The 23,958-nt window shown below is 43.0% G+C and overlaps 1 protein-coding gene across 5 annotated transcripts in view; it reads right to left on the bottom strand.

Annotated features, from left to right (window-relative positions):
* EPB41L4B (erythrocyte membrane protein band 4.1 like 4B) overlaps positions 1 to 21,534 on the bottom strand; it is a 256,800-nt gene extending 235,266 nt beyond the window's left edge. For 2 of the 5 annotated variants that reach the window (XM_048839325.2, XM_048839326.2), the window contains exon 1: positions 20,972 to 21,534. In XM_048839325.2, coding sequence (XP_048695282.2) covers positions 20,972 to 21,259 — 288 coding nt within the window. In that variant the 5' untranslated portion in view covers positions 21,260 to 21,534. The remainder of the gene's footprint in view (positions 1 to 20,971) is intronic. The other 3 variants (XM_048839328.2, XM_048839327.2, XM_048839329.2) reach the window with 2 other exon arrangements.
* Between the last annotated feature and the right edge of the window lie 2,424 nt (positions 21,535 to 23,958).

The raw sequence follows: 23,958 nt of genomic DNA, 5'->3' as shown, positions 1-23,958 counted from the left end.
ACAGTGGCTCCCCACTGTATTTTCCACTGAATGCATCCGATGAAGTGAGCTGTAGCTCACGGAAGCTTATGCTCAAATAAATTTGTTAGTCTCTAAAGTGCCACAAGTACTCCTTTTCTTTCAGTAAGATACTGTAGCCAAGAGAGCAAAGGTGATCTTTGGATGAATAAGAAAGGGAATATCTAAGTAGGAGTAGGGAAGTGGCATTTCCTCTGTATGCAACATTAGTGAAACCTCTACTGAAATACTGTGTCCAGCTCTGTGTCCATACTTCAAAAAGGATGTAGAAAATTGGAAAGGGTTCAGAGAAGAGATAAGAATTATTCAAGGTCTGGAAAACATGCCTTATAGTAAAAGACTAAAGAAGTTCATCTATTTAGCTTACCAAAGAGAAGGTTAAGAAATGACTTGATTATGGTCTACTAATATCTACATGGAGAACAGAATTCTGATAGCTGAGAGCTCTAATCTTGCAGATAAAAGCATAATGAGATTTAATAGTTGGAAGCTGAAACTAAAACCCAGACGAGGCACACATTTTTAATAGTGAGAGTAATTAACTGTTTAAACGATTTGCTGAGGGACTTGGTGGCATCATCACCACTTGAAATCGTTAAATCAACACTGGATATCTTTCTAGAAGACATGCTCAAACATGCAGATGTTAGTGGGCAAGGTTCTATGGCCTGAGTTATGCAGACCATCTGACCAGATGATCACAGTCCCTTTAGAAAGGAAGACAGAAAGAAACAGATGAATCCCCAATTCAGAACCAGTTTGTATACAAATCCATCCATTTTGCTGGATTCCTCTTCATACAACAAATTTAATGTGAATACTGATATTTCAAACCGTCAACAGGAGACAATGTCCATTTGATTCATTAACTGACTCCCACTTCACATCTTAGCTCTCTCCGACTACTCTCACCAACATATGCTAGCATCAGACCACTCTGCCTCCCAGGAACCAACAGCCACATTCAGATGTTACGGACCTACTGTGGGAGTGGGTGGGTGAGGTTCTATGGCCTGCAATGTTGACAGCTTTCCACTGGAGAGAAAGTTTGGCAGAAATGGAGCCATAACCCTGTTGTGATTTACGAACTCTGCCACTTTTGTTGCAGATTCTCTGTTTTAACTTCAGTCTTTACAACCTAACTGGTTTTAAGGCTAAAGAAAATATTGTTCTCTATTCAGCTTGAATGGAAGCACACACATTTCCCTTTCCTAGGTATCTATTCAGGAACCAGTCTAATGGGCACCATGAAGATACCCTAATGGTATCTCAAAAATATTATATTAGTTTATCCTGAACAACCCACTGCTGGGGATACTGTAAGCTGTAAAGTATCAGGGGGTAGCCTTGTTAGTCTGTATCCACAAAAACAACAAGGAGTCCAGTAAAAAGAAAAGGAGTACTTGTGGCACCTTAGAGACTAACAAATTTATTAGAGTATAAGCTTTCGTGAGCTACAGCTCACTTCATCGGACGCATGAAGAGACTAAATTGGTTAGTCTCTAAGGTGCCACAAGTACTCCTTTTCTTTTTAAGGATACAGACTAACATGGCTGCTACTCTGAAAGGAGTCCAGTGGTACCTTAAAGACTAACAGACTTAAGCTTATGCCAAAATAAATCTGTTAGTCTTTAAGGTGCCACCGGACTCCTTGTTGTTTTTGTGAGCTGTAAACCACTGTGTTACCCCTCTGCCTCAGCAATAGAGAGTTTTGCTCGAGATTAAACTGTGTCCTTAGTTCCCTGCCACAACCAGCATGTCTTGCTCTCCAGCAGACTCCTCAAGGCTCTCCCATCCCACACCTTGCCTAGCAGGTAACAATCAATGAATTCCAGCCTCCAAGCTCCTCAGAGAGGTTTCTCTGCAACATACAGAAGATATTATGTTTTGCTGCTCTGTTAAAGAGAGAATGCATCAAGACAGAAAGGTTTACAATCAAATACAAGTGAAAATACACGTATAAAACTTAATCTAGCAAGATACAGTCTTTGTTCAAAATGGTTTCTCTCACCTCCAGTCTCCCTTCTGGCTTTTTTACTAGCTGGCCTTGCCAGAACCTATCACTGAGATCAAATCACTTGATTTCTTTGTCTTCTTAAAGTGAAAAATTAAGATGGTCTGTCTGCTCTTTTCAGAGGAACAGCCGTGTTAGTCTGTATTCGCAAAAAGAAAAGGAGTACTTGTGGCACCTTAGAGACTAACCAATTTATTTGAGCATGAGCTTTCGTGAGCTACAGCTCACTTCATCAGATTGTCTGCTCTTTATATCCCCAAAGAGACTTTGTCCTACAAGTCAGGACAGCCTCCTGGAGATTCAGTCTACTGTCTCTCTCAGGGGTGCAGGAGCCATGTTAATTCTTTATCTCTCAAGTTCAGGCTGAAGATAATCCCTGCTGGTTTTGCCTGATAGCTTTGTTTACTGCTAATATGTAAATTGCGGTAAACCCACATTCCTTTGCTTAGGACAGACCTGTTTATCACCTTTACCTAGGCTAGACTGTCCTCTTAAACATGTTCTAGTAACGTTATACAGAGGGAATTCATAACTTCACATATAAGATTAACACATGCATTTTAAAATTATATTACTAACCAACATGTTAACAACTTTCATATGATACCTCACAAGGTATATTTTGTACAAATACTATTGCAGTAGTCTGTAGGGTGTGAATACATGGATGCCTAGGGTCACAAGTAGACTGAAGCAAAGGAGATTAAGTGATTTACCCAAGATCACACAAAGTACATGACACACTATGAATTTACTCGAAATTTTCTACTACCCAGTCCACTACCTTATCCGCAAGACTATCCTTCCTCTCAGAGACACCCACAAGTACCTTCCTCCAGCCTCTCTACAAATAACTTCCCTTTGTAAATTCTGCCAAAAACCATCTGTTTTACCTGGTAATCTGCTCTCCAAGGCCTCAGCCACAGATACTGTCTAGTTACTATGCTAGAGGCCAGGGCTCTTACTATAAATCTCAAGGAATCAGAGGCTTCTGATAAAAAAAACCCATCAGTTTAAACAGATTTACAGTGCAGTTCTAATCAGAGGAGTGACTATATAAAATATGGCATCCACTTACTCAGCAACTCTGTTCTGCATGTGTATTCAGAAACATATCTGCTGACCTCAGTGACTAAAGTTCTTACTGCTCTTTACAATTGCTAGTCTTGCAAAGCCAATACACTAAGTGACAGCTAGATTCTATTCCTTGTATATCAACAGAATCATTTATTAAATTCTAAATCAGCTAGATCTATACAATTCTAACTGAAGGCAATGGAATTGCACAGGTATTCAGCACAGGTATTGCTGAAGGCAACTTTGAATAAAGTGGGTTTCCAAAGGTGCAAATGAGAACTTTACTAGCTTTATTAGTAATGGCATATGAGAAGGCAAATGCCCACCTTGACTTTTAGATCACACCATGAATTTACAGGGCTGTTCACAAGTAAATAGATTTTGCCAACAAACAAGACAAGTTTAATATAAAATTAATACTTAGCAACAGGGAACCTCAGGATTTCATTGTTTACAATTGCTTTTCATAGAAAAGTCACTTCACCAATGGCATAGTTGACAAGAAGCAATTTCTTAATAACACTGCATTATCCTATAATACGCCTGGTGAAATGGAAGAAAGCAACTATAGCAGAGCAGCTGGTGCCTCAAAATTACACTTCAGAGAGGCTTACAATTCCTGTTAACTTGGACTTTTGAGAAGAAGTCTCCTCTCCTTGGATTACTGAATATTTGGCTATTGAAACTTCTGCTGCTGCACTCTGGGTACAGACAAGCTCAGTCTAGCTTAGTAACCCTTATGAGCTGCCTGTTCTGTCTCCTGATTTTGCAAGGGTGTTCCAAATCTGCTGAAATATTCTATGAGGAACAGCAGCTATAACTGATTTTTAAAAGACAGGGGGAAAAATGAAAAGAAAGGGAGTGAAGGAGAGGAAAGACTTTGCTTTGTCCCCTTCCCTTTCTTCTTAGTTTTAATTTTAATTTTTTTTTTTAAAGCAAGAAGTTCCTGCTCAACTGGAAAAAAAAAAAAAAACCTTCCAGAAAGTCACTATCACCAAACTCTGAGAGCCCTTGCTAAATAAAGAAAAAAATCTCTTCACTTTTCCCATTCATTGGAATGTTCATTTCCTCATGTGGGAAACCAAACCGGCCTTCATTCTTCTCTTTCTAACAGAGTTGGACAGAAATGCACTAAAGCTTGCTCCGCTTGTGCAGACTGACTCATGGTGCCCTATGGATCTGCACATCTGGGAAGAAATAGTGACTATTTCCTTGCATAGGCTAGAACCAAGGTAGCTCATTCTGGTGATTACATTATGACTGATATGGAATTATTTAACAGCTAAAACAGCATTAGCTATGTACTACCTACTGCTCTTTGAATGACAGCCTTGAGTACCTTAGCTTCCTTGCCACACATACTCCCTTAGGGATTGTCTACACTTAGAACGCTACAGCCGTCCTACTGCAGCTGCGCCATTGTAGCACTTCAGTGTAGATGCTGTCTGTACCAACAGGCGGGGTTCTCCTGTCGGTGTAGGTAGCCCGTCCTCCCTGGGAAGCCTGCCCCTCCTCCGGCTGGGTCCCTACCCAGTTAACCCTGTGGGGGTTCGATTTGCTCAGTCTGTCCTTGAGCTTGGGTCACTGGGTCCGTATGTGGCCTCTCTGCCCACAGTAGTAACAATTCACGTTCTGTTGGTTCCCTCGAGCAGGTCGGTTGGTCCTGGTGCTGGTTGTTCCCCTGGAGAGGGGGTTCTCCGCATTCCCCCTTTGGGGCGGGAGGGTTTCCAGGGTGACTCTCTGCACCATGGTGGGCTTATTCTTTTGGGACTCCTCTGTTCCACCCCCTGACTAGCTGTCCACAAAACTCATGAGCCAGCTGCCCTGCAGGTCCTCTGGCTTTTTGTCCACCAACCATATCCTCAGGTCAGATGAGCAATGTTCATACAGGTGCTCCAGTACAACCAGTTTAACCATGTCCTCCTGTAATCCACCTCCCCAAGAGGTAGTAGCTACGTCAACGGAAGAAGTCTTCCGTCAACCTAGTGCAGTCTACACTGGGAGTTGGGTTGCCATAGCTACATCTCTCGGGAGTTGGATTTTTCACATCCTTGAGATATAGCTTATGTAAATTCTTAGTGTACACCAGGCCTTAGCTAGTTGCTTCTCTGAAGCCATTGAACAGGCTCATGCAGCACTAAGGAAATTGCTGATCTAACCTGAAAACTTACATCTACATAGCTTCGTCTCTCAGGGGTGTGAAAAATCCACAGCCCTGAGACATATATGCATGCCAAACTAACCCCTAGTGTTGACAACGCTAAGCTGATGGAAGGATTCTTTGTTGACCTAACTACCGCCTTTCATGGAGGTGGATTAACTACAACGATGGGAGAACCCCTCATCACTGTAGTGAGCATCTTCACTGAAGTGCTGCTGTAGCTGTCCCGCTACAGTGTTTTAAGTGTAGACACAGCCTGAGAAGTCAAATGCTTGAAATTTTGCTGTCCTAAACAATTCTGCACCTTTTACACAGGGATAGACATGCCGTTTTCCAAAGTGGGGCATTGTACGAGACTTCAAGAGCTGCTGCTTCAGTTTCTCCGCCAGTACACGGTATCACATAATAAGTAGCAGCAAACAGTAAGTTTCATCTTGACACTCTACAAACTATTAACGAATTAATCCTTGAACCCACTGTGAGACAGGCAAGCTATTATCCCATTTTACAGACTGGGAAGTGAGGCAGAAAGCTTGTGACTTGGCCTGGCTCACAAAAGGAGTCAAAGTAGGGAATTAAACTAACAAATTCCTCTTTTAGTCTTCTGCATACACCACTAGAAATTGCGTACATTGCCCACTGCTCAAGAGTCTGACCAAATTAAAAATAAATAAATAAATAAAAAGACTTAAAATGTACATTTATTAGACGTTCATAGGAAGTATAGGGTTTATAGAAAAAAATTCTGCACTTGCAGAAATAGTAAGATACTGTCAGTACATTACACAGAAAATACCTGTTTAGTGGGTGAGTTTCTCATTCATATTTTCTCCTTTGTGAAACACTGTCTTACTATTTATTTTCTCAGTTTTTCAGGCCATATCACACACATGGAAGTGCTGTTAACTGATTTTGTGGTTTTTGTACTAACAGTCAGTCACAATACCAAACACAGTTCTCTTTCTGCTACAAAGAGAAGTTTCATTTTTAGAATGTCAGAACATTTTTACCTCGCTAAAGTAAAACAAACGAAGTTCCCCTTCCTTGTCACAACCATATCCTTAAACTAAAGAAAGAAGGATCAGCAAACAATTATTATTCAAATAATTGAATGCTTTATTAAGTATTCTCTCCTCATACGCACAAGGCAAATAAACCTTAAAATGTGCTTTGTGTCCTGCATACCTCAATAAAACTATACAGATCATAAGATAATCAAAACATCTGCTGACAAATTTTTATAATTATAGCAGTCAAACAGCATTATTTCTATTTAAAAGCACTGAAAATTTTATTTTTTCCCCATTAACTTCAGCCTACTTTATGTTGCAAAATACTTGGACAACACTTGTGCCAACACAGTAATGTTTTTTTCCCCATTCTACCCTTTTAAATAAAGGCTTTTTAATACCATGTAACGAACAAGCAACAAAGAACATAAGCTTAACAATAGCCTCAGATTTATAAAGAAAATTTTAAGTATATCAAAAAACTACCTCCTAATAAAGCAGACAAATCTGGGGAGTCCAAGAAAAAGACAAGGAAGATGTAGGTGGAGATAAATAACTTGATGATTTGTTTCTCATATCCAAGTTCGGGAATGCTTCAAAACATCATAAGATGCTAAAAATGTATATTATGCAGAGCAGTAATTTTCTTACATATTGGTCTCTCAAGCTATATCAGTTTGTCAAGGGACTGACATTGGGACATGGAGTCTTACCACTAAGGCTGTGTCTATACAGTACTTGAGAGTTCAGTGGGGAAAAAAATGCCCCACCAGCGCTAATACCAGTTCAAATAAACTAGTAGGAGCATTAGTGTATAAGTTCCAGCAGTTTCTAGCGTTTTTAAACACTGTTATTCCCTACTTTGCAGAGAAATTGAGAGACTAAATAGAAGCAAGACTGTGAAGCATTCAAATATTACAGTAACTGGGGGGAACGGGGCAGGTAAGTATACCACACAAACTCTGTGGTGTAGACAAGACTTCAGTAGCTAGACTGAATCTGGAACAGGTCAGTAGTGACCAACAAGCACTCAACAGCAGTTGAATGGCTTATATGTAGGGCTGCACAAAATTCACGGTCCATTTTGGTCAATTTCACGGTCATAGGATTTTAAAAATCATAAATCTTATAATTTCACCTAATTAAATTTGAAATTTCACAGTGTTATAATTGCAGGGGTACTGACCCAAAAAGGAGTTGTGGAGGGGGAGGGGTCGCAAGGTTATTGTGGGGAGGGGGGTGTTGCGGTGCTGCTACCCTTACTTCTGCGCTGCTGCTGATGGTGGCACTGCCTTCAGACCTTGGTAGCTGGAGAGCAGCAGCTGCTGGCCAAGATCCCAGCTCTGAAGGCGGAGACACCGCCAGCAGCAGTGCAGAAATAAGGATGGCCTGGTCTGGTATTGCCACCCTTACTTCTGCGCTGCTGCCTGCAGAGCTGGGCCCTCAGTCAGCAGCCGCCACTCTGAAGGCAGCAGTGCTGAAGTAAGTATAGCATGGTATGGTATTCCCTCTGAAGGCAGCGCAGACGTAAGGGTGGCAATATCATGACCCCCCCCCAAAATAACCCTGTGACCCCCCCCTGCAACTCCCTTTTGGGTCAGAACCCCCAATTTGAGAATTGCTGGTCTCGCCCATGAAATCTGTATAGTATAGGGTAAAAGCACACAGAAGACCAGATTTCATGGTCCATGATGCATTTTTCATGGCTGTGAATTTGGTAGGGCCCTACTTATATTAAATGATCTGCTGATCTCAGTCCGGCTCCTAGTGGACTGGGATCCACATAAAAGAACAGCTGCCAAAATTAATGTCTTTGCTAACTGAAAGTCTCAAAGAGGCCAGGGACATGGAGGTGCCCCATTCCCTCCACAAAAAATGGTTTCTACTTCCTCATAGCTCAGGGCCATGCCACTCTGAAGGCGCTGTGAGAGCATTTGCACTGCCTCTGCCCATATCATCATCAGCTACCTCTCATGAACATCAGCAGTAACTTCCAAACAAACCTATGGTTCATCATAATCAGCCACATCAATCCATTTCTCTTCATCAGTTGTATATGGGTAGGAGTCAGATGACAATCTGTCCTCTTCTTTTTTTTAATCTCTAGACTAAAATAACCACTCTCATGAAGAATGCAGTTATGGAAACAATGGTTTTGTCACTCATAAGGGCCCAAATTAGCCTCTCTTCCTTCACTAGTCAGGCATTTGAAGACATATTAAGAAAGGCACAGTACACAACAGTAAACAGAAGCAATACTTTGAGAACTTATATATCATCTTTCACGTTAGGAACTCGGATCACTTTACAGACACTAATTCCCAACACCTTTAAAGTCTTGGGCCCATATTATAAAGGACAAAAGAAAAAAAAACAGAATAAAGGACTAGCCCAGTCATACAGCAAGTCAACGAGAGTAAGGAACAGAACTCCAAAGCTCTACTAGGAGTTGAACTCAGAATTCATTGCACAAATGCAACGCTCATGCCTATATAAAGCCACCTTGCAGCTAGGAGCGAAGCTGAGGGCTAGACTTGGCAGAGTGCTGGGCAGAGTGGAGGACCCATCACAGTCTGAGGGAACAACAGAACCTTCCTCCCTACAAGGAGGTGGCAACAGCAAGTGTAGGCCAGTAAGACACAGAAAGGCAAAAAAGGAGATGCAGGATAGCAGAAAAAGTAAGAGAAATATAGTAAAACACTTATCTTTTCAGGTCGGGATTTGACTTTTAGCTATTGAACCAAATCATCATCAACACCATCAGAGTAGCAGTTATATCCAATAGCAAGAAATGCCTTCCAAAAAGTGTATTTCTCAAAAAACTGCTATATTTTAAAGGTGGGTTTTTGGGGCAGGGAGAGGGGGATAAGTAAAGGGAGAAGAAAATGTGAGAGGATAGATTCTATGAGACAAACCTGAAACTAAATCTGTCCTCTATTACACCGACTCCTCCCCAGAACTACAGGATTTCCATCATTCATGCAAGCAGAGTGGAAGCAACAAATACCTGCTCAGCTGTGGGTTGTTTGGATATTAGCCACTATGCATTATGGAGTGCAGCCTGTTCTGGGGTTATGAACCCATAGTTAAGAGGAGAAACACATCTACCAGTTATTTGCCTAATTTAAAAGAGAATAGAATCATTCCTCACTCCGTGTCTACAAGCAAAGTTCATTATTGAGGGAAAACTTTTACACAGTAAGTAGGCTGAATGCAAAACTTACATACTAAAGATTTGCATTCTACTGAAGAGATCTTTGCTGCAGTATTACTATTGCATAAAGTACTTGTGTTTTCGATTCCACTTGTCATATAAGAAAATCTTTCATCTGGAAAGTGCAAGGTCTCATTTTCATGTTATATCACATGATTCCAAGTAATTACTAGTAAATATGGAAAAATACACAGTTTTTTGTTTTGTTTATTTTCTTGTAGAGATGATCTGCCCCAAAGATAAAGATTTGTTACGTTCAGTGTTGATAAATTACTCTCTGCTTACAGACGTGAAAAATGTTTACTTACAAAAGACAGACAGACAGACTTTGGGAAATTAAGATTTTTTTCTTATTTGACATCACAGTAGAAAAGGTCCAAGATAAAATTACAACATTTACTAACAAATGATAAAAAGAAAAGGAGTACTTGTGGCACCTTAGAGATTAACAAATTTATTTGAGCATAAGCTTTCGTGAGCTACAGCTCATTTCATCGGACGCTGTAGCTGTAGGTCATGAAAGTTTATGCTCAAATAAATTTGTTAGTCTCTAAGGTGCCACAATTACTCCTTTTCTTTTTGCGAATACAGACTAACATGGCTGCTATTCTGAAACTAATGACAGTTGATGAAAAATATTGATGGACAACCTCAAAATGAGACATGTCCTGCAGCATGAGACAACCAAAAAATTCTATTCTGGCCAACTTAATTTAAAATTATTTATTAGGTGCCAGACAAGCTGCCAGCCTACATTTAGTGAAATTAGTACAATTAGCATCACATCATACTTGAGGCTGCAAATGAGAAGTGGCTTCCTCACTCAGCATATGTCTACACGTACCGTGCTACCGTGGTGCAGCAAAACAAATGGGTATTTTCTAACCAAGCCTGATAAGTTGCTAATTCCTCCTGAGTCCATGTTTAATACAAATAAGCAACTTGGGAACAGTATGTGTCTAATTAGGAATGATTACAAAGAGACATTGTGAAAAAACATTTTCTTTCCACACAGCCGTATTTGAAATCCAGTTCGTCCCCTGATAAGTTACACTATAACATCTTTTAAAAAGTAACATTATTGTATTGTTTAGTTCCATGGATTTTTCAGTCTTCCAAGAAATATAGTTTAACTGAATGTTGTGATCCCCTAATATATGTCCTTATGCCTTTTTGAGTTCTTGCCCTGCGTACGATATTTATCTGACTGTAAGCTCTTCAGTCCGGGGACTTTAGCACTGTATCATTCGGTTTTTGTGTAGACCACCACCATGAACAAGTGTATATAAATAACAGATATATATAAAAATACTATTGGGGAAAATATAACAACAACATTTGTTAGTGTATTCCAAGTATTCCAACAATATATTTAACCAGTAATGTTTTCTCCTTAAACCAGATCTTAAAATAAGTCATTATTTTTCTGAGTCTCTGTGGTTCCAAATGAACGAGGGAGCAAGTTTAAGTTCATTAGTCATATATTATTCATATATTAATATGCATATTACTAATATTTACCGTTTTATAGATTGAGTAGATGTATATGGCACTTTTCTTGGTACAGACATATTATTAGGATGGAAGACAAATTATTAAGCAAGTTTATTAAGGAATAAAATAAAAGCTTTGGTGGCATGATAAGATCACCAACAATGGACACAGACTGAACACCCAGGCAGACCAGCTAGAGATCAATCCAGGTGGTGTTTGATTTGCAAAGAGGTTACGTCCCTTTGGGGTTTGCCATGATGATGATATGGCACTTTAATAAAAAAATTAATATACAGAAATAAGCTCCTCACAATGGTCCAGGGCACATTTAAACTGATGCTATTTGTGATAATACATAGAACAAAATAAGTCAAACACACAACAGATAATAGCCATTTTAAACACTTCATTATTTCCCCCCGCTACTTCTTCATGTTTTTAATACAAAAGAAAGAAGGAACTTTGCAAGGTTTGCATAAGAAAACAAATGTTTTGCAGAAAACTCTGTTTCTTAAGGGGGTTACAAACGCGAACACAAACCAGGCAATGCAATACCAGTGCACATAATTAGTCAAACTGCAGGCTTGATAGTTCTCCTGGAGCAGGCTAGTAATGTCATGCATTATGTTTACTTTTTATCTCAGGGTGGGATCCACTAGTTGAATTGTGTGCATTTTTGTCCCATGTGTCTAAATATGTCATTCACATAGTTCTCTTAGTAACTGCCAATGAAGTAATCAATCAATGAAAAGTGTGTGTTTTAAAATAAAAGTGATAAAGCCCAGGAATTATTTATTTGATTGATTGGTCACATAGATCTGATGTTTCATCAACGTGTGCTCAATCCATACTAATCCATGGAATCCACATCTGCTGGAATAATGGAGACTGAGCATTTTAATCAAAGTGGTAGAACCAAGGGGTCTGCATCACATCAGTGGAGCCCACTGTGGATCTGCTGGGGTTTAGGATTCCTGCTTCCCATCCCACAGCCATGAAAATCCACATCAGGGCTTTGTGTGGAAATGAAGGGATTCTTTTGCCTTTGGGAAGGGCCTGCAGAAGAAGTAGACAGATATCATATTTCCTGTGGTTCTGACAGTTGCCTCGGACTGTAAAATGGCAAGAACCTTGCAGGGGTCTCATCTGCCCCCTCTTCTAAGAAAATATTGATAAGTCTGGGTAGAGACAGTAGAACCGGCCACCCTCTGATGCTCCTGATAGTCCTCAAGTGGCAGATCTCGTCCAATTCCCTAACCCAGGAGTAACCTAAATACCCCTAGAGGGGCAGACCACCACTTGTAGGATGTAAATGGAAAAATACAATGTGGGGGAGGGTTGGGGGAAATCATTTGACTCACTGCGGGAGGTGGGCAGGAGACAGCCACTCAAGACAGAAGCCACTGTTAACCAGAGTAGGTCAAAGTGCCATGGCCATGTTGTGAAGCAAGAAAGGGAAATAGGATGTTAGCACTGGGGAGGGGGACGAACATGGAGGGAAAGAGTCTCTGAAAATAAAATTACAGGGAGCAAACTGGAGCCTCCATATGATGACCACTGCAAAGAGTTGCCATCAGAAGCACAGCTTCAGGGTGTGTGGGTAGGAAAGAAAAGGTGGAGAAGGCAGGCAGAAACGCAAGTCCTAAAGAAATCCCCATCCTCCTCCCTGCATCCTTGTCTCCTTCATCCATTTTGAGTTCAAAAGTCTCTTTTTCTCTGCTGGACCAAACCCTTCACCTCTACCCTCAGTTTCACATATGCATGACCCACCCCTTGCTTCTATGTTTATCCCGTACCTCTTTCATTCAAGAGCTGCCTGCCAGCTACTTCCTCTTTAACTTCAAACAAGCATTTCCCCAAGTAATGAAACCCCACCCATGATCCCATTGCCTTCATCATCTGCTTCCTCAGCTCTCTCCTTCCCTTTCCTGCTCCTCCTGCTGTTACAGGAGAAGATAGCTCCCACTGACTTTGGCTTTTGCCCTTTTCACTGAACAGAAATTACTTTTCCCTGCCCACACAACTTCTTCACCTTTCTGTCACCTATAACACTGTAAAATACCACCTGTTCTCCTGCATAGGCTTCAGAGATGCATGTTCTCATGGCACTCTTTTCTCTCTGACTGATCCATCAGTGTATCTTCTTCTTCCTCCCCCCATGCTTTCTGCTCTCTGTCACTGTCTCTCAGGACTCCTCCTTGGTCTTCTCCCTCTACAGACTACCTGGAGTGACCTCATACAGTCTCTTGCCTTCTATCACCATCTTTGTATTAATGAATCCCATATTTCTCTCTCCAATCCCAATTTTTTCTCCACTTTTCTCAGACTCATTTCTTCCTCGATTGCCTGCTGCCAACTTAAACAGAAAAGCGTTAAAATTGAACTCTCCAAACTTTCTTGGAAACTTATTTCTCAGCCGTTTCTAGCATACCCCCTTTCCTATCCCACCCCCCCCGGCTTCCAATTATGGTGTTATTTTTTGGATGCCTCTGTCGCCACTCTTAACACCCTCCCCAATTCTTCACCCACACAGACACTGCTATTTCTTTCTATAAAAATACTTCTGCAAAATCAGCCTTCTCCATCCACAACGCAAAACTTTGTAAGTTCTTCAACTGAACTGGGAGCCTAAAATGCAGCACCAAAAACTTTAGGTTCAAAGCTGGTTTTTTGTTTTGTTTTGTTTTTTCAGAGCAGCAGCTGGGCTGGAGAGGGAAGGAAAGAATGGCATCCTTTTTCAAGTCCTACTTTTAGCACCCCATCCCCTAGAATTATACCTATAGCTACCTTGTCCCCTATACTACCCTCCTCAGCCTCATCCCCAGAAAGAAAGAGATGTTTCCTTCCCAGGAACCCCAAAGACTTGCCTCTCCGCAACCAACCACCTCTCCCTCCACACTGTCCATGTATTTCCAGGAACATCTTCCTTGCCCTCAAATTTCACCCTCCCTCCCCTTATGGCCCTCAGTGGCCATCACTTCCTCAAAACTATCCTTTCTACTCCTATTCTCCTGACCAACCTACTCCCCAAAACCAGTTCTTACCTCTCCTTAATCAAAGTCAATTACAGTTGGGCACACCCTCACCCCAAGTCAAGTTCTGCCATCCCCTACCTACTTTTGTGGAACCTCTTTCTGCCTCCTTTCTCTATTGTCCCAACTCCTCCTGCTGCACTGTGGGTTCTCCTTCTCCCCTTCACATGAAGGCTACATGGCTCTAGCTCCCTGCTCTCTCTTGCTCTCGCTCTCTCAATTGCCTGCTCCCCTCCTCTTAAAGGAGCAGCAGCTCAGATGTTGCTTTGCTCTTCACTCCCCAACCCCCAGGAATGGGGGGGGGGGAGGGGAGCTACTAGGGAGACATTTTCAATTTAGACTCAAACACTTTTTCTTCTTAACATAGACCCCATCAAAGGACGCACTTAAGAGCATCAGGGCCAGAGGCTGAACACTAATGTACTAGTGTATTCAGCAGCCTGGTCTGAAGAGTGACTGCAGAAATGGCGTGAGATGGTTCCATGTTTGTCTAAAGGAAATTATTTCCATATCAAATGTGCTCAATTTACAAATAAAATGATGTGTTTTCTAACTGCCAGCCCTGCAAACTTCCTTCTCATCACTCATAAGGATGCTGCCTCTTCAACAGTTGCACAAGTATTGCAGGTAACTTAAAGGTTGTGTTTGCAGGCTTGTTAATAAAACAATATGTTTCTGTCAAGTGAGCAAATGTTACATAGAATCAGACACAGAACAAACATGGAAACAATTCCATTTTACACAGTTACTTTTCAGAGCAGAACTGCATTTTAACCTATTGTTTACAAAGTGCACAAACAAGTCTCCATTTTCCACCTCCTTCCAAATACCTACACCCTCCATCATAGAGCCAAAGACAACATGCACTTACCTTCATCTTTCAAGCACATTATTCTAATTATTCCCCTTCCCTCCCACATCAATTGGCAAGTTCTCTAGTTCAACTGTCAACTCTTTGTGGCAGAGACCCTCTCATCATCTTAAGCTGTAAAGCACCTAGCAAACAGCAAGACTTATACAACTAAACAAAAAAGAACAATTAAACATCATGTTGTTATTGAAAGAGTTGATGTTATAAAAGAGAAGCCAAAATAAAATACCACTCACTATAACTGTTTTACTATACTGCTGCTGTAATATATTTAAAGTATTATATATTTTAATGTGCACTTTTACAATTGATGGTGTTCATATACTCTGTTGTAAATAGCAGTACAGAGTAATACGAAGTGCTATGGATGTAACCAAGGTTGTAGAAAAATACAATAAAGTAATTAAAGACTATTGTCATGAATATACTCAAGAGAGCAGAGTTACAGTAGCATGACTGACTTTAAACATTATCCTATTTGAATAGGTAACTATGCAAGCCTAGTGTTCCATTAATATTTCTTGCATTTCATTTTTATCCGGTTGTCAAAAAGCAAGGTCTATAACGAGAGACACTGTAATTTTGGTGAATGATAAGTTTAAATGGGGTTTATTATTGATTCATATTTATTTATTAATTCTCCACTTGTTACTTTATAAGAAAGGTGTTATTTAATAATATAGTAATGTGGTCCTAAAAATAATAATACAAAATTATTCAGCTCAGAGACAAAGTTGAATCAAAGGGTCCTACTGTATATTAGTAGGTTTCACTACACATTTTTCTCAAATGAAGGAGTTTATTTTTACAAAAGTTCTGCTCAGAAAACAAATTAAAAGTGTTATTTTGACTCCCTTTCTTCCCCAGTGCTATTTACAAATTGTATCAAGTCAGCTGCTTGGCAAAGAATAAACCAAAGAGAGGACAGCAATAGCAAAGAGTTTCTTAAAACACCAAAATGTTATTTTACATTTGCATTTGATGTAAACAATACCGTTTACACTATTGTTACACAGTTACACTAGCATAGCTACGAGTACGTTATTCAGCCAAGAAAGGGATATGGTGCCATAAACACGAATGACTAAAAGTAGGAAGATATTTTTGTTATCCCTATTCTAAATGTTGCTATAGTAGCTGAAACAGTCATTAAAATACCAAAGTAAAATACCAAGTACCAAAAAGGAAGGCACAGAATAAAACAAAAGCTATCCACTTGAAAACATTTCATTCATTTAAAGTATTATATTTGTCTTTTCCATTTATTTGATCACTAAACATAATATTTTATAAACACGCCACACACCTTCTCTGTAATTATATTCTTGAGTATCCAAGAGATTTCTTTATTACAGCAAGGTGATTGCTAGTGAAGGAATGTTTATGACGGACTACCCTGAACTGACAGCTAGAGCTTTATAGCACAGAAGTAGCCATGTCACAAAAAGTCTTATGATGAAAATGCACCAAATTAAAAATGTAGGTCCGATTTTTAGAAGTTCAGAGCACCCACAACTTTGACTAAAATCAACACAATCTCTGGGTACTCAGCTTTAAAAGCCAGGCCTTAAAAGTCTTCATTTCCACTTGTGGATCAGACTCCCAAAGCAACATCAACATATTTTGTTTTTCTATTCTCCATCTTTATGCTTGTATATAAAAGGTATGGCATCACCTGCAGATGCTTTTCTTGTGTTAAGTCATGAGAATTCTGAAGCAACCCTCTGAGAAGAAGAAATTATTATTTTGATAGCAGTGAGCAAATAGCCTTCTACCCCCCCAACAGCTGAGTTGCAAGGCAAAGACCAAACAAATAATAGCCTCTTGTACCAATATGACAACACAAAAAATGCTAAATATGCTCTTGAAGCTTAATAATATACAGCAAGAGCAGGAAAAGGCCGTTTTGATACAGGTCCCTCCTTCCCTTCTCCCACATCAATTCATATCAGACATTCTAGATTTCGGATGTGCACATATGATATCCGGTCAACAGGAACTAATGACACTATTTTACACTCTTTCCCATGGGCAATCATCCCACAGCAATAGATCTGGTAAACTGCCACTCACTTCTTCACAACATATCTAAGCTTAACAGCATCTCTAAGATTCAATACGGGGCCCTGAGGAGTTGTGGGTTTAAGAAGCTAGCTAGTGCATTATTCTGTTTAGAAAGAATGCTTTCAAGGTACACATTTTAGGGAAAGCATATATCAGTAAGTAATCCTCAAAATGTTACATAAAAAGTTTTAAAAAGGAATTGGCTGAAACGCTCAAAACAATATTTTTTTTTACTTTGTTTAGCTGAAGGTAGTGCAAAGTCCAGGAGAAAATAAAGAGAGCAGTAATGAAGAAAGCTTGAGCAGATTAAAGAGAGTGGAAGGGGATATATGAAAGAGTGGAAGAGAGAGATACAGGCCAAGTTATGGAATAATTTGAAAGTAGCAGCACCTTAGGTTGTTCACAGAAGAAAAGGAGAACAGAGGGCAAATGTTCAAGGCAGAAATGGATAAGAAGAGATAGATATGATCAGGTACACAAGAAAGAAAGATGGCTTTGGTGACAATATTTTGTACAGATTGAAAGAAAAAAGTGAGGAAAGAACAAGTGGAGACCACAGAGGTGGTGATTATAGAAAGTGAAAAGTTAGCAGGACTTGGACAAAAGTGTAGGCAATAAGATTCTCAATTTAAGTGTTATGCCAAAATCTTAATGTTTACCTCAGAACATTACTGAAGTCAACCTTACCAAATACCTACACAGTTGCCTATTTTAGACAGCTGGTCAGCACAATAGAAAACTTAAAGCATCACTGAAAGTAGAGTCTGACAAGGTGTATGTTTAAGGGAATCTAACTTGTACTAAGGGAGGAATTTTAGGGGTTAAAGGTTAACAAGGCAGGCTAATAAAATTAGAATTTTATATTTTCCCCTACAACACATATTTCCTGCCATCAGACAAACAAGGAAACCAATCAGTCTTTTTAAAAGTTGTAAATGTTACCCCCCAAAAACCCTTTAATCCACTATGCCGTTTCAGGCCCCAGTCCTGTAGACACTTGTATAAAGTTACACTCATGCGAGCAGTTTGTTTGCAGGACTGGGGCACGGTTTGTGCAAGACTGAGAAAACTGCAGTGCAGTACCTGTTACCAATATGCATGGACTGGAGCAATGCCTCTTTCATAATTTTTTTAATCATCAATTTGGGTGTTTTATGAAAAAGAGAAAAAGCGTGGAACAGGTAAAGATACCAGCTAAAATAATCTTCTACTGAGTTAGGTAAGATGCTAACAATCATTGTGAGCTCCCATAGAGTCCTCCACCACAACCTGCTGAGCAAAAGGGAGAGTTGTCAAAAGTCCCATACACCATCTGAGGACAAACACACAATAGCCATGACATACTGTAATGCTCAAACCAAGTAAACATAACTGTTTGTAAACAATGGGTTAAAGTATTAGCCTGTGTGCTTTTCATTCTTTATTGGACCACATAACTATTTAAATTGAGAAAATAAGATTTCCTTTTATTTTCAATAGTAAAGAAGCAAGGAGCATGCCATTATTACATTCTACTCAGAAGACATAGAAGAATTACTGATTCGATGCAACTGATCTGGTTTCAGTTCAGTCATGTTTTAACACTACGTTGTCTGAATAAACATGATCTTTAACAATAAGCAGGCAATATCTATGTTAGTTCAAATAGAGTATAGCATTGAACTAAATATTTATTGATCTTAACTACATAAACTTCTGTAAGTATGTCCTTAATATATTGATTTTGCCCTGATTACTTATTAAAATTCTTCCTTAGAAAACATTTTTGCTCAGCAGTAAAATTAGCACTATAATAAACTGTGACTCAGACCCAGAACATTATTACCTCTTTCCTCTGAGAGATACCAAGATTTCCACTGTCTTCAAAAATGATTAGTTTGAAAGGAAGAGAGGAATTAATAACATTATCTTAAGCGAGGCAGATGCTCTGCAAGCTTCCCCAGATGTCTCTACCTGCACACCCCAAACCTGACCTTCAACACTGCTATTTTCTCTTGAGCAGAGACCATCATGGTGCCAAATTCTATGTTGGTTAAGTGTGCACACAGCATAAGTGGGTGCACACAAAATAAACAGTCAAAGGCTTACAATGAAAAATAAATATTCTGGAACCAGGTTTTTTTTTTTCATACTGTTGAAATTAAACACCTTGTAATTAACGATACTGTTAAAGTTATTGTAATATAGTTTTCTACCCTAGTTCATAGAGCACCAAATATATTGTAAAGGGAATATTTCTTCTCATTTTGTTACTACAATTGACTACTCAACAAAAGAACTGCAAACTCTGAACATCAGCTGCACAAAGTGGGTGGGAGAAAGAGAAGTATATCCAGATCTCTGGAGTATGTACTTCTGACATATCTCCCAGAAATTCATATGGAAGTCTTAAATCTTTAGTCTTACACTTATAAGCCATTAAATACTTTCAATATTACTGTGATTTTAAAACAATCCCTGAAGCCATACCATGTACAAATATAGTTAAATTGAAATAAACCTCACTGATGGCAAAAGAAGAAGCCAGGAACAAGTTTCAAAGTTTGTAATTTTAAAAAAAAAGGGGGGGGGGCATAGCCCAAGAACAACCAAAAAAGAGAAAGCCAGGACTTGCAAAATGTATTATTAGATTTGCATTTCTTATACCACAGTACTTAACTCCCAGAGTTGGGTGAGCAGCAGCAGCTCAAACCAACCCAACTATGGGCTGTCAAGAATTCAATTTTCTGTTAAAGTCAAGGCAGCAGATCACAGTGGATCTCTCAGCAGCACGTTTGAGAGAGGTGCAGAGAATGCAGCGCGCAGCCGGGTCAAGCCCAGGGAAGAGAGACTTGTCTGTACAAGAACCCGAGGACCCTTGTAGAGTTACCTATGCCGCTACTGCCCCTGTGTATTCACCGCAGAGAAAAGCACACACACACCCCTCAGTGCAAGAGAGATGCCTGTGCGGGACAAGGAGAGAATTACGCCTCAGCCACAAGGTACAACGTTGGCACAGCCTGACACAGCAATCCTGCAACTTCAGTCGGAAGTGTCAGCGTGCACCTGGGTGTGTGACATTATCAGGCCTAATAGGGAGCCGTTCCTGCACTTTAGACAGCCAGGCTTAACGCCTGCCAGGAAATGCAAGGAAGTTGGGGGGAGGAGGGAAAGAAGGTTACTCGCTCTCTCCCCTGCCCCCCCCCCCAGACAGCGCTGCACGGCGAGCATTAACTGCGACCCCCATCCCGCAAGCACAACACGCCGCTCGCGCTAGGCCAAAGGGACCTGAACCAGCGGCGTGACCCCAGAAACAAGCCCGGCTCTTTGCTTTCCCCTGCAGAGCTACAGGTGCGGACTGTGAGCGCAGTAACCGCCTCTTGCTGAAATGAGCCGGGGCTGGGGAAACAGGAAAGATAGAAATCCCAGTGAACAGCTACAGCTTCCCCCGCCCCCCACCATCCCCAGGCCCCTTGCACCGCGGGCTCCCCCCTCCCCCAACACTATCGGGGGAGGGGGCGCAAACGACATTAACAAGAGCACGAATCCATTACAATGTAGCAACTCAGATGCGCGGGGGAGAGGGGGAGGAGATGGCGGCTCCCCCTGCCTGTGCAGCAGGCCCGCGCCCCCCTCCCTATCCCCGAGCGCCCGAGCCCAGGGATCGTGGCAGCCCCGGGGGTGAGGAGCAGCTCACGCGGGGGAGGGGGAGCAGGTGGGTGTCTCCTCCATACGCACTGCCGGGAGGGGAAAGCAGACGCGGGTGGTTTGTACCGAGAGGAAGGGGGAGCCCCCGGGGAAAGGAGAGGGGCAAACAGGAGCCGCCAGGCTAGTTACCTGGCGGGCAGTGCATGGAAGGCACGCTGGGGGGGCAGGGGCGTGTCAAGGGAGCTCCACAAGGGGCATGTTGTTGGGGAGGGAGAAGTGTGCACGCAGGCAAATGTGTGTTACTCGGGGGGTGGGGGGGGCTGTATGGGGGCATCGTCATGACATGGGGGGGGGACTACGCTGGGGATGGGCTGCAGCGCGGTACTCACCGGCAGCTCCACGTTGACGTCGGTCCCGTCCAGCAGCAGGACCCGGCACTGCAGCGCCGCTTTGCTGTCCCCGGCCGCCGGGATGTGGACAACGGCTCCGGCGCTGTGCCCGGCTCCTCCGGGGTGCGGGGAAGAGGGGAACCCCTCCGCGGCGGCGGCTCCTCTCAGCCCCCCGTCCCGCTCGTCCCCAGCCCCGAAGGCGCCTCCTCGCCCGGCTCCGCGTCCAGCCCCTCGCCCGTAGCGCTGCATCGACCGCCGGCCAAAGGTCCTGCGCAGGAACCGCAGCATCCTGGGGGCGCCCTACCCGGCTGCTCACACCCCAGAGCCCGCAGCTCCGCGCCCAGCCCCGGGGAGCCTCCCAGAGCAACCCCGCAGCACCGCCCGCCGGGAGCCAGGCACCGGGGCCAACCCTCCCCGGCTCCCAGCTCCGCCCTCTGCAGCGCCGCCCGGCCGAGGGAAGGGGGCGGGGGAGATGCAGCCCCTCCTGCAGCGGGAGCCGCGCCGCGGGGCGGCCAGGGGGAGCTGCCGCTGCTGCTGCTGAGGCGGAGCGCGGTGCAACCTGTGGCGGCGGCGGCGGCGGCCGCGGCGGCCGCTCCTGGGGGAAAGGTCCCGCGGCGGCCGCCAGTGCACTGGCGCTGCTCCCGCCCGGCTGCCCCGGGGTCCCCGCCCGGCTGCCCCGGGGTCGCACCTGCTCCCCGCTCCGGCAGGGCCCGCGCACAGGCTCCGAGCGGGGAGGGCGCCTGCGCCGGGCCTGCCCCCGCTCCACCTCCGGCCAGGGAGGGACCGGCGGGCCGGGGAGGCGGAGGAAGGTCCAAGCGCAGCGTTTCACCTGCGAGCTCGGCAGTCCGCACCTTGCTGCCCTGCGCACGGGTAAGGCAGCTGCCTGCTGCCCTCTGCTGGCCCTCGCTGCCACGGGGAGGCGTCTGGGACCTCTGGGGCGGGACGAGCCGCGTGTGCCCCTAAGGCGACCCTGCAGCGTGGCGGGCGGGCGGGGGGAGGGAAGACGAGGAAATCTATTAGAGGTGGGTCGTTGTGTGTAATTTAGGCCGCGATCCGGCCTTGCTCCTCCCCGCTGTTATTTCGCTACCCTCTCCCCCCCGTCACGGGCTGTCCCTTCTCTCCTGCCTCCTCTCCTTATCCCCTGCACTCTGCCAATTGGGCTTCTACGCCGCAGGAGCCATGGGGAGCACAGCACTGCTTCTAGCTGCTAAAATGCAGGGGCAGCGGCGGCAGGTGACGCTAGAGAACCTGCCACTGCATCTGCCCACCGCCCGCAGCACCTGTAATAAACACTGCCGGGGCTCCCTGCTCTGCCCAGAGGCTTCAGATCAAAGAGACAGCTGCGCCAGCGCTGGTAGGGCAGTTTGCTAAGTTAATTTCCATATTGTAATCAGGTTACGGTTTTCCGTTGTATCAGGTGCCCCCCTACCACGGATTCAGAACCCCCTTTCATCCAGCCATAAAGTTGGTTACCCCTCCCCCCAATCACTATCACACACCCCAAACACCAGTATGCAGCACTCAAATTGAGAGCCAGTGGTTTAGATAGCTGCAGGACACTCCTAGCTAATCTGGGACAGTAATAAACCTATGGGAGGGGGAAATAATACCTAGACACTTAAGGAAACGTTAAGGACCACAGGGACGAGATAAGACGGGAAAGTGAACTGAGAAAATGAGTGAATAAAAACGAGGGCAGCAGGAAATAAGAAAATATACACTCAGTATTTCTGAAAGCAGTCCAGGCCATCTGAGAAGGACCTGTTGCCTGTTCACAGAAATGGGATGGATCAAGGACATGCATGGTGTATCTTGTATCCAGGGTAGTCCTAGAGAGGGGATACTTACACCTTGTTAAAGTTTCACGAAATAATTGAAGGAAGGATAAGAAAAATTTCTCTGTCTCTGATTAAATGTACCTGTCCTCTAGACACTGTTCAGGCACTCCTGCAAAAATCATATTCTTAGGACACACAAAAATACTGCCTTCAGAATCACCACTATGTATTTAAAAAAAAAATCCCAAAGGGAGGGCATTCTCCCACATTTCCTACCTCTTCATTTGCTTTTCAGGCTGAACAGTAGTCCTCCTTCCTTGGTTATGGCTACAAATCAAACATGTTTTTAAATAATCCTTCACCCATTCTCTCTGCAAACATAGCAGCCTAGGGTCACAGCATTTAGTATGACCGGAGGAGGGGACATTTGTAGAAGCCCTATGTTTAAAATATTGGCAGTACATCATTTCTTATGAAAGCAACAAAAGGCACAATTCCATGCAGCCACCTTTCATCATTAGAACAAATGGATGTAAAGCATTGTCTTGCACTAAAGGGCTTGGACATCACGGCTAAATTATCTGGTAGCAGCAGCTCTGCATCTCCTCCTATTGTTTCACACTACGCAAGGGGCTGAGACCTGAAGTGCTCACTCCAGCAAAATACCCATTGAATTAGCAAGATATTTGGGCTGGTATTTCCCCCAACTCTACAGTTATTTAAAGAAGCATTGCTGAAAATGGGGAGGTGCATGTCTCTTTTCTTCATCCAGTACTACTAGAGATTATATTTGCACAGACTTCAATTGCATTTCTTTGTATTTTCTAAGTTTGCCATTATTAGGAATCTTAAAATCAGGTGCCATAGTTTAGGGTTCTTTCTTTTGTGAACATTACAGGACAGATTCTCCAGTCCAGTAAGACCATTTTACACTACATAAACAGCACAAAATACTCTTAAAGTGACAGAAATCTGGCAGTGGTGGCTCTGCTACCTCCTGAATGAGCCTCATCCCTGGTGTAAAGGGAGAGAGAGCATGTCGGGGATGGGGACGGGACATGGTGAAAGGGTGGGCAGCTCTGACTTAGTGAGCCACAAGCATCTTCCTGCAGCCCCTGAGAAACAAGCCCTTTGCAGAGGGAAAGTAGGAGCATCTTTTTCAAACCCTAATCAATCCGAGGGTTACATGATTTATATCTGCTTGACTTT

This window comes from Caretta caretta, chromosome 2 (genome assembly GCF_965140235.1).
Source record: "Caretta caretta isolate rCarCar2 chromosome 2, rCarCar1.hap1, whole genome shotgun sequence".
In the NCBI taxonomy this organism is placed as follows: Eukaryota; Metazoa; Chordata; order Testudines; family Cheloniidae; genus Caretta; species Caretta caretta.
The sequence above is the reverse complement of the archived record's forward strand: the minus strand, read 5'-3'. Positions and strand labels throughout refer to the sequence as shown.